This window comes from Simochromis diagramma, unplaced genomic scaffold, assembly GCF_900408965.1.
Source record: "Simochromis diagramma unplaced genomic scaffold, fSimDia1.1 OVJJ01000753.1, whole genome shotgun sequence".
NCBI classification, from domain to species: Eukaryota; Metazoa; Chordata; class Actinopteri; order Cichliformes; family Cichlidae; genus Simochromis; species Simochromis diagramma.
In genome coordinates this window covers 250857-262314 of record NW_024387523.1, presented here as the reverse complement: position 1 = coordinate 262314, position 11458 = coordinate 250857, and the positions used below count along the sequence as shown (strand labels likewise).

The following is an 11458-nucleotide window of genomic DNA, read 5'->3' as shown; positions in this document are numbered from 1 at the left end:
AATTTAATGTTTTACACTACTTCTTTCAGGCGTTTTAAGCTGTGTTTTAAGCTTTGGAATAGAAATGATAAGAATTATAAGTCAATGGGCGTTTTTTCCCCCAAACAGTTGCCTTTTGCACCTCCGGGCCACCGTATGATGTTTATTTTAAACAATGTAGCTAAAAAAAAATGGATTATAACAATTATATATATATTTAATTAATGTACTTGAAAAAGAAAGCGATTCGTATATACTAAAATTATACGACTTTTTTTTTTTTTTAATTGTTTCGTTTGATCATAAGTCAGTTAGACTTTGGCCTTTAGCACTGGAGACAAGTATTCAAACAGGGTATATCCCGCCCAAGCAGAAAAGTCCGAAAGACAAAACACGCATACACACGTACGGGGCGGGGTTCGGGCTATCTCGGCCAATCACGGCAAGACGCTCACCAAGGTAGTTCAATTCAAATTTAAACGGTCGAGGACGGAGATCCCGCGGACACGGAAATTGTTTATAAGGTAATTGTTTCATATATTACAGTGAAGTGTGTGTTTTAATCTGCAGTTTGTGTTGCGGAACTCGACTTAAAACGTAAGAGCAAAGTTTTGTAATTTAATGTAGAAGTTCCTTTTCGTACTAAGGGTATCTGCCGTCAACGTTAGCGATCATACGAACGGGTTTAGTGTCGGTGATGTCTTTATGTAATTTAATCGAAGCTGATTTAAAAATTAGCGTGTCCCAGTAAGATTTTCTATCTTGGTTTAACTCGATAATTACGCAAGTTAAGTTTGGTTAATGTAAATGCTAAAAACTGTGGACACAGTGGCTTTGTTTAGGCTCACATCATACTCGGTAAGTTACTAAAGTCGGACCTCTGTTATAGGGGTCTATTAAAAGTTTATCTGAGTTGAGTTAACGCTAAATCGTGTGATTTTCACTGTAAACGTAAATAATACGTTTTCGTGTGATTGATTTTCAGTATTAGCAGGCACTTTGAGTGTTATATCCAAGCAGGTGTGGATCACCGTGCAACACCCTAGTTTGTCTCCATTGTATTGGTTACTGGTACACCCAAGTCTCATCGGAGACGCCAACGTTATTTTAACAGCTACTTAATAAAACCTGGCTTTACCACGTTGTTACTGTCTTGTCAAAATAAATGTGGCACATGATATGCAAGTGATTGTTGTTGTTCTTGGTGTGCTTAATGGTAAATACAACTGCAACTCGGGTAACACGAAGAAGAACTTGAAGAAGAACTTAAAGAAGTCCAGACGCTTTTCTTTGCAAGCTCCTTTGACGAAGGATTACTACTTTTTTTTTTTTTTTTTAATACAGAGGACAGAGTGTTAAAATGTCGAGTGGGTTTTAAACGTAAAATGATTTATTGAGTGGCAGTACAGCTTTGAAGTGAGGAAAACATGGCTGTTCATGATGAAGAAATAAACAAGTTCTTTTTTTCTTTGTATCTGTTTTAACAATAATTCACCTCTTAGCCCACAACAGAGCATGTCCCGCCTGCCAGTAATGTCAAGTAAGAGGGTACTCGCGGAGAATGCCCAGGACTTGGCACCTGCACAGGTTTGTGTAAACCCTTCTGTTTACCTTTTTACTGCTACTGTCTGACTTTTAGATTACTGTTAAGTATTTGTGAGTTTAATTTTTGCTGGAGGTGAGACATCCTCACATGCACATGCAGGTATCTTAGAAGGCTAGTAAACCAGAGCTGGCCATGCTGCTTTGCCTGAAAAGGTTTAGATGGTAAACCAAATTTCTTCTTATTGTTGCAATACAGCAGCTGCAGGGTTTGTGATATAAAGGAGTCCTTGTTGTGGTACTTCAGCGTGGATGCTCTTCTGGGACATCTATCCCATGTGATGGATTTTGTGTGGCAAATGTGCATTTGGGGGGGGGGGGGTTACCCTGAAACCTGCGCAAGACTCAGGTTTGTTCTCACTGTATGCTTTGTCTTTTGTTTTGCAGAAGAGACTCCGTAAGGATGCAGATCCGGTTAAACCAGCGACTACGGTCATTGGTACCAAGCGACCTGCTCTCGCAGCAACCCGAGCACCTATCTGTAAGTTACATCTCAATCCCGAGTGTTGAAATTTTTTTGTTTTACTCCAAACTACATTGGTTTATGTCGGAGAACTACTTTATCTCAGTAAAGCACTTCATTAAAAGGCTGTCCCCAAACTAAACCAGTCAAAAAGTAAAACTGCATTAACTTTATTTAAAAATCATTGAGTAAAACATGTTTTCACATTGTATATTGTTCTTCTGTCCTTATCATTTTGATAAAAATGTCCTTTGTTTCACTCTCTCCACCACAGCTAGGCCACTCAGAGCTGTAGGAGCTGCCACTGTAGCTGCGGCTCCGTCTAGAGGTAAGAAATGCTAAATATGTGGCAGGACTTCAGACACTGTGGTCACAAACCTTCATCTGGAGCAGTGATTAAGCAGTTTAAAGTGTAATCAAATTTGTTCATGGACAGTGTCATATCTTGTATGTAGTTTGGTCCCAGATGAACATGTGATCATTTATTGCATCTGTTTACTGTTTAGGTGTCGTTAAGCAGTCTGTAGCTTCAACTGCATCAAAGGGAGGCAACATGAAACAACCTGTTGCATCCACCGGCACAAAAACAGGTGAGAAATGAATTCTGCTCATTTCATTTCTTCTGACAACTAAACGTTTATATTTTGGGGCTTCGATTTGTTAATAACGCTCCATAAATTTTAAATGCTTTTGAAAATGTTTCAAAGTGTGCAAAAAGTGACCCAGTACATTGAAATAAGCCACGATTCTGAGTGAGTTTGTGCAAACACGACCATAAACATGAAGCACTTAAATGGAATTCAGCTGTCACTGTTTCATCTTTATGCATTTGAAGTTTAAAGGTTGTTTCTGTAGAATAGTTTTTCTTAACAGACCGAAAAAAAACAAATTGAAAATGTTGCGTTTGTGTACAGGTGGAACACAAAAGCGAAACCCTTGCGATCTGAAGGGCAAGGTCAGCGACATGGAGGATAAGGTCCGTAACTACCAAATAAAAGTTAAGACTCTGAATCAGGAAAATTAGGTTCTTAAAGACTCGGTGTCCCAGAGCCAAAGAAGAATTGTGCAAGTGGAGAAGGAGCTACAGGTACAGAGGAGCCAGATCGGGTATGAGGACTATTTCATTTGGAAAATAAACGTTCAGTTAGGAATTTTACTCCTGAAGTTGTCGTGTTAACTATTGACAACTTGACTTTGCTTTTATCTTCTGGGATTTTTAGGGAGTATGAGAGGAAGCTGCAGGTGTTGGCAGGAGTCCAGGATGAGCTGGAGAAAGTCTTGAGTGATAAGAACTTTCTTCAGAAGGAGCTCACCAACTTGGAGGGGAAATACAAAGTGATTGAGACCCGCCGAGACAGCCAAGAGACAGAGCTGCAGACTCTGAAGGTAAAAGATTGACTGAACAGCAGCTGAGAATAGCCGTGCTTGTTTTTTATCACTGGATAAACGTACAGATGGGCTGACCTGCATGACCTTAATATCATTTGTCGTTCTTTCTGCTCCAGATGAAGCTCTCTGTGCAGGAGTCGACTGTGGCCCGTGTGCAGGCAAACCTCAGAGACTCCGAGGAGGAGGTTCAGCCTCTGAAAGAAACTGTGGCCCAGCAGAAGGATGAAATTTACGCTGGAGAGATGGAGCGCAGACGGCTCCACAACACCATACAAGAGCTCAAGGCAAGTTTGCCTCCGTTACCAGTAAAAGTGCCTCTTCATGTGCACAAATTGTTCTTTAAATCCAATACTGACTATGATAACAAAATGTGAATGTTTTCTCTGTTCTTTGGTTATTTTTGGTGTGTGCTGGTCACATTTGTCCAATCATCCTTTGGATTTTGCTGCAACCAATAAAATATTAAGTTTCAGTCTCACTATTGTATCTCTTGCAGGGTAATATCAGAGTGTTCTGCAGAGTGCGTCCTCTGGTAGGTGGAGGCCTTCCCAAGCATATACAACTTGCCACAAGTGACAATAAATCGATAACGCTGGCTAAAACCGAGGAGGTAAGAATGAGGACCGCTTGATGCATGTTTAAAGAAACTGTTGGCTGTAGAGAATTTGAGTTCTGTGTGAGTTAACATGTTTAATTCAGTGTCAGCGTAGATGAACCCTAACCCAAAGAGGAAGCACAAACAACCAACTGAACTGAGTTTTTGTGCTTTTCAGTCTCACACGGGCAAAACTGCTGACACTCAGAAGAATTACAACTTCAGCTTCGACCGTGTGTTTGGTCCTCGGGCCTCTCAGCAGGAGGTGAATATCACATTTTACAGTATATCAAAGAATAAACTGTTTTTCATTTTGTGGTCCCCACCTGTGCGTGGAGGAAATTCCTAAATTTGTCTTTATCTTCAGGTCTTTGAGGAGATCTCACTGCTGGTGCAGTCAGCACCGGACGGCTACAATGTCTGCTGCTTTGCCTACGGTCAGACCGGAAGTGGGAAGACGTACATCATGGAGGGGGACGAGTTTGACGAGACCAGAGGTGTCATTCCCAGAGCTGTGCAACAGATCTTTAAAGCTGCAGGAAAACTGGGAGAACAAGGCTGGCAGGTTGGTTTGGTTTGTGTTTGAATGCCTGAAGAGAAGGTCAGTGGTAGTAATTTTACATTTGGTTTTACACGGTGGTGGTAGAACAGCAGCTTTTAAACTGCAGACTATCTGAAAGACTTGAGTAGTTAGTGTTACAGGTTGTTGATCTAAGACCAGACTGCTTTTCTACCACAGTCGACAATATTTCCTTAAGCACCAAAGATGATTTTGAGCACACAGATGAGTGGAGCTTTTATGATTAATCTGCTGCATTGTTAATGCTGTGCTTTTCTTCTTTTATCCACAAAAGTCTCACATTAGTGTTAAATTGCTTCTGCTCCTCAGCGTCAGAGGGATTTCACACTGCAGTCTGCTGTGTGCCCTCGCGGTGCGTTTGAGGGAATGTGCTCATTTTAGTTTTTATTTCAGTTCACCTTCACAGCGAGCTTTGTTGAAATTTACAATGAGACCCTGAGGGACCTTCTGTACACCGGCAAGTCCAGCAAGAGACCGGAGCATGAGATCCGCAAGACAACCAGCAATGAAGTGACAATCACTAATCTCACCTATGAGCGGGTCTCCAATGAGGATCAGGTACAGCAGACAGACCTCTGTAGCTCAGAACAAAATTAATTTCAAATCGGCTGACAAATTGTTACCAAACTTTGCAAATACATCAAACTTTATCAGTGCTCTATATGTTTTAAAACATCCCCTCGTCCTCTCAGGTTCTCGGTCTGATTGCTTTGGCCAATCAGAATCGCTCCACTGCCCAGACAGCCCAGAATGACCGCTCGTCTCGCTCCCACTCAGTCTTCCAGCTGGATATTGAGGGAGTCAATGCCGGCAGGGATGTCAAGTGCAAATGTGAGTATAATCCCACTGGAAGTACCAGCATCAGGAATGTGGTTTCTTCTTTTTGGATCTATAATATTGAGTCTGGTTAGTTATTGTTACTGTAACCAGTGCAAAATCTGCTCTGATGTAGCCACTCTGTGCCTGGTGGACTTGGCTGGCAGTGAGCGAATGGTGAAGAGCCAGTCTCAGGGTGACCGTTTCAAAGAGATGACCGCCATCAACGGCTCGCTGTCCAACCTGGGCATCGTTATCGCCGCTCTGGCCAACAAGGTCTGCAGCTGCAGTTTCTCTAGCCTTAGATGTCACACCTGCTTTCTTTACGTTTACAGAATTAATGATTTTTTTTGGCCTTTGTGTTTCAGGAGAGTTACGTTCCCTACAGGAACTCGAAGCTCACCTACCTCCTGCAGGGATGTTTGGGGGGAAACAGCAAAACGTGAGTTTGTTGACATCACAAATCTTTATAATGACGATACATAAAACTGAAGGAATTTATCCCCAATAAATATTTAGCTGAGAGTTTCAGATCTCATCACTTCAGCTTGTGACTGTTTATTCTTTGGCGCTAATTTTGGATGTCTTTATCTGCAGCTTGATGTTTGTTAACATCGCCCCGGAGCCCGACAGCTTTGGGGAAACTCTAAACTCGTTGAGGTTTGCCAGTAAGGTCAGTGCAGTCTTGTTTCCAGTGTTCATTGGACAGAGTGCATTAATGATGTCCTTACATTAGCTGTTTATGGTAAACCAAAGCCATACTCCATATCCATTTTAATACCTTGGTGTGTAATTCATATTCACGTTTTGTCTGAAGAGTAGGGATGTTCCTGGCGTCTTATTTACTAGTCGACTAATCGAGGGGGAAATAATTAGACTAACCAACTAAAGTAAAACTAAGGAACATTCAGATATTGAGTTAATTGAGAATATATTTGAGAATCATTTGAGAATCTAAAAGTACGACTGAGTGTGGCGCGAATGATTCAGGCTGCTGAAAATTAATGACAACCTTTTCAATAGAAGCAGAAATTTAGTAACAAAGTAATACATTATACAGCCGTTTTCTAGTCAGGTTGTGGGGGCAGCAGGAAGGACCACTCCTGACCACAGCTGATAGATGTAAACTGGCTAGTATGACCAAGGATGCTGGGGCCTCCTCCTGGTAGGACGTGCCCTGAACACCTTGCCCAGGTGGCTGTCACCTTTTGATGTGAAGGAGTAGTGACTCTACTCTCAGCCCCTCTCCCATTGACTTGACTGCTCTCCTAAAGGAGAGGTTTTCCACCTTTTGAGAAAACTAATTTCCTCTGCGTGTATCTGCGATCTCAGTGTTAACAAGAAGATCAGGGTAGATTAATAGATTTATGGTGTTTCTCAACAACAGTGCGCCATCTGGTGGCAGATCGCTGCCTAACATTTAGAACACAATGTACCAGCATTGGGCATCAATTAAAATTTTAACAATTAGATTGTATCAGACTTACCAGTCGTTCAGACTAGTGACAATTAGTCGACTAGTCACATAAATCCCTGATAGAGCCCACAGAAGTGGCCTGCACCATGTGCGTGGCTTGCTTTGCAGTTTAACCACAAACACTCGTCTGCAGTGGAATTTCTTTGAGCTAATCGATTCATTTATTTCATTTATTTCTTCTAATTAATGTGGAAAATGGTGGCAAAAGTGGATGAAATGAGTGATTCCTAGAGTTGCATGCCAGTTTACAGCATAGGGATTAGGTTTACAGTATAAATACCACTGAAGTGTACAAGGATTTGAAGTTTCACTGTAACTTTAACATTTTTGACAATTTTGTTTTGTTTTCTCCCCCGCAGGTGAACGACTGCGTCATCGGGACAGCAACTGCAAACAAAAAGTAGAAATTTTTTTTTTTTTTAAATCCTGAGTTTTCTACTTTTTAGGTTCATCTCAGGTTCAAAATGTCATTTCTTCTAATTAGTGCTTCAAACCTTCCATATATCTGTACTTGTGTGTAGTAATGCTAGCTTCACCACAAAAGGAGTTGCCGTGCATTTCAAGAAAAAAATTTTCACTCCAGATTTAACACATTTAAGAGTTTTAAGTGGGCTGTTTTTTGGGGGTTTTTTTTGTTTTGTTTTGAGGTAAACTCAGACATTAGTCAGTTTTTAATGTAACTCTTGTGTTTACCTGCTGATGGAATTGAATGACAGTAACATTGAGTGTTTTCACCAAGGTTAGATTATGTTTGTGTATATACTGTATATAATGGCTATTTTACAAGTCTACATCACTTACTGATTTTTAGTTTTCTTTTACCCATTTCCTTGGATGCCATATCATTAGTATGTATTGTTGGAATTAAATGTTTATTTAACATGTATGCTATGACATCTATTTTACAAATAAAACCAAATTTAAAGGCTGTTGCATTTTATTGCCTTTTTTCTTTCCTTTTCTTAAAGTTATGAAGGCATCTTTGATGCCATTTCAGTGAGTGTGGGGAAAATGCCCCACACTCTTTTCTATCACTGCTTTGAATGCACAGACTGGTCTTAATGTTGATCTTTGTAATCTTCAGTATTAATATTTGTAAATGTTAACTATGAGGATTTTTATTTTTAAATGATGTATAACGTTTGTAATGATTATACAAAGTTATATATGATTAATCATCCATTTATTAGATAGGTGAGCTATTTATACATTTTAAATATTAAATTATCAATTTTAAATCATGATCTAATTCGTGTCCTGGTCCATACTGTGAAGGCACGACAGAAGTATATGTAAGGGCTAAGGTTTCCTCGGTGTCCAGTACAAAATGTAAATTTGAACTTCATATTCTTATTTTCTTTCAAATGAACCTTAATGTTTTTAAAGTTTCTTCTGTGTTGTATTTAAATAGTTACAGTTTAAACCCAGCCTGCAGTCAGATTGAGTTGTTTGTTTGTAACACGGTAGTTTTCAGCAGCAGTGATGTATGAGCAGCATGTTTGAGTGTTTTCAGGGTTTTTTTTTTTAGTTTATTTTGTGTCGGCCAAAGTCTGGCTCGTCTGTCTGGGTCGCTCTTAAAGGCGACGTGTGGCTGTCTGCTGCTGCGGAGATCAGCTGCGAGGAGCTTTTTCTCAAAAATGCTCCCCAAACTTCAGGGCCTGGATGAACCGGCAGGACCCGCCGCCCTCCGCTCGGTCAGAGGCCGGACTGTAACGGGCTCAGGTGTCAACTGAAAACGGTGAGTTTAACGTCGGCGGCGGCCCGACGGGGCTAGCTAGCAGGCTAACGTCACATCTGTGCGGCTGTGATTGGAGACCGGAGCTCTGACGGTTTTCCAGATGCCGCCGTTTGTCCGTCTGAACGGAGAACACCGCCACCGGGGAAAAAACATCTGCACCGCGAGCACAGCTGTATTTCCAACCAGCAGCTTCGCTTTTGTAGCGGTAAAGTTAAAGTGTGCAGTCCAGCTGTTGATTTTTTTTTCTTTTTTTCTCCCATAAAGTCTGCCGGTTATGTCCGGCGTGGTCTGTGCGGGTTTCTGATGATTAATGAGTTTAATGAAGGAGGCTCTGCACAGATGTGCTGCTCCAGTTTAATGTGAAGTTCAGACTGACACCGATGATGTCAGCTGTCATAACTACAGTAAATATTTGATGTGCAGCATAAGCTGAGCAGCTGATTATAACTGGGCGTTTAGGTTTGTTATTGAACTCTAGTATTTATTTTTATTTCACTTTTTGATTTTTTGTGTGTGTTTTTAACTTGTTCTGGTTTTGGTTTTAATCGTGTTTATGTTACTGAGCTGTTCTGGTTGCAGCTCTTCTGTCAGAGGTTGTGTTGATGGTTTTTGGCTGCTGTAACTTTTGGGATTAATAAAGTTTAGTTTGTGTGTGATGTGCAGCCTGTCAGTGATGTCAGGCTCACAGACAGGCGGATAAAATCAGGCTGTCACTGTCCTCTAACTGAGGCTATCTGCTTCCTTAATGACGGGACAGATTTCCAGTGTTTCTGAGGTAAAATTCAAATCCTTTCAGAGCATTAACATCTCTAATGAAGTCAGTTTCTCTGTCTCTGTCATCATCAATGAGTTCAACATGATTATATATATAAACTTAAACCATTTTAACTGAAACACATAGCTTTGAGTTTTCAGGTAACATTATTTTTTTCCATTTAATTTATTTAAATGTAATTAATTTTGGAATGAAAAGGTCAGATTAAAGGAAAATATTTCTTCTGATGTTCAAAGAAAGTGCGTCACCGTTAAATTTATAGTTATTATTTAAATAACCTGCCTGCATATCATTACATCAGAAAAGACTGACAGGTGTAGGTGATGATGTAAGACTGCACCAGCGTTACTCTGAGCTGTATAAGCACCATCAGTGAGTCTGCAGTCATTCCTTAAATTTTCCATAAATATGTTTACCAAAACTTTTATAAAGGTTACAAATTTTATCACATGTTACCTAGTTTACCTTAATTACTGATAAATATCTTCAAGTTTACATTTATATTGCCTACAGTCACATTCCTCTGTGATGCACTTTGTTTGAAATCCAGCATAGTTGAGTTTAAAGCCCTTCACCTCTAAAATTATCATAAATTTAATCAGAGATTCGGCGATTAGTTGATTAGCTGATTGACAGAAATTACATCAGTAACGATTATTTAATCATTAATTTTGTGTAATTTTAAAGAGACAGCTAAAATTATGTTTCCACTCTGAGGAGTTTCAGCTTTTCTGTATTTTTTTTGTAATTATTTGAAGTTTCAATCTCTTCTCTTTATATATTTATTAAAATGAAAGAAACTAAATTTAAAAAAAAAAAGATTTGTTTAAATGGAAAATAACTGTTGATTGTTTCAGCACAGCTGCAAACGTTTTATAGAAAGATCTGAACCCTCCGCCGTGAGCGAGGTGGAGATTTGTTGCAGGGCTGTTGTCCCGCTCTAGTTCCAACAACCCAGTAACCCAATAAACTGCAAACTGCGGTCACGGTTGTTTTTATAAATAAAACAGCCGTTTTTCTTAACATGATATTTTATTTGATACCTAATTACCTGAGAGGTGCAGTCATGTGACCCATTCAAAGAGCTTCCTCCATACTTGAATAGATTCACTGTTCGTGTAATTTAAAGCCTCAGATTTAAAGCCTCGTCAGCACAACCTGTCAGTCAGCAGTAACAAACCAGGAAGGACTGCCATGAATCTAAAGTCAGAGTTTAACCTCCGGCTGTGGGAGTCATGAAGGTTTTTCTTCCTCACAGATGCAGTCTGTGCCCATGGAGGTGGGAAGCAGCAGCGGCAGCGGCTCAGTGGTTCAGGTTTGCTTCCCCGGCGCTCAGACCTCGGTGCTGGACAGCCTGAACCGGCAGAGAGAGGACGGCAGCCTCTGCGACCTCTCCATCCATGTCCAGGGGCAAGTGTTCAAGGCCCACCGCTGCGTCCTGGCTGCGTCCTCGCCTTACTTCCACGACCAGGTGGACGAACACACTGACTCTCACTCAGCCTTGGATCTTTATTAGCGTCAGACAAGAATAGCTGTCGCAGTTTGTGCCTGAGCAAAACTTTAGAACATTAGATTGCCTATAGAAAGACAGACAGGTGACAGGATTAGTTGGTCTTACAGATATTTTCAGTCGGTTGTGTAATCAGCAGCTTGTTTGCATTTTCTCCCAGTTTCTGCTAACACAAGATCTGTGTCTTTGACACGCTGGAGACATAAAATGTGAATCTGGGTTTGAAGCCATCTGCCGCTTCTTATTTCTACCTCAGAAAAACAGAATAAACGAGGCGAGACAGAATAGATGTGAACAGTCACGCAGGTTAATTATATGGGAGCTCAGAGTTAGAAGATAATAAAGACCTACTGTGTGACAGCAGCCTCACACAATCTCTTTACTTGTGCTTTTTTATGCTGTAATTATTGGTTTTCGAGAGAGCCTCAGTCATCTGCCAAATATCTGCTTAGTGAAACTGGTGGGAGGTTTCATCAGACCCCTGTTACCTGTCTGAGGGGCTGGCAGACAGATTTACTGTCTGTGTACACCAGA

The 11458-nt window shown here is 40.6% G+C and overlaps 2 protein-coding genes across 2 annotated transcripts in view; both read left to right on the top strand.

The window, feature by feature from the left end:
- zbtb22b (zinc finger and BTB domain containing 22b) overlaps positions 1-11458 on the top strand; it is a 33596-nt gene that overhangs the window by 14329 nt on the left and 7809 nt on the right. The window contains exons 4-5 of the mRNA XM_040020612.1: positions 7386-8639; positions 10673-10885. Of these exons, the coding sequence (XP_039876546.1) occupies positions 10673-10885 (213 nt within the window). The 5' untranslated portion in view covers positions 7386-8639. The remainder of the gene's footprint in view (positions 1-7385; positions 8640-10672; positions 10886-11458) is intronic.
- On the top strand, positions 554-7470 carry kifc1 (kinesin family member C1). The gene is given in 17 exon segments (XM_040020613.1): positions 554-576; positions 1482-1566; positions 1969-2062; positions 2319-2372; positions 2551-2634; positions 2959-3151; positions 3265-3430; positions 3550-3717; positions 3930-4043; positions 4207-4293; positions 4396-4593; positions 5002-5166; positions 5301-5439; positions 5561-5700; positions 5793-5866; positions 6022-6097; positions 7261-7470. Coding segments are annotated over 16 exon segments (1869 nt in total). The 5' UTR covers positions 554-576; positions 1482-1494; the 3' UTR covers positions 7306-7470.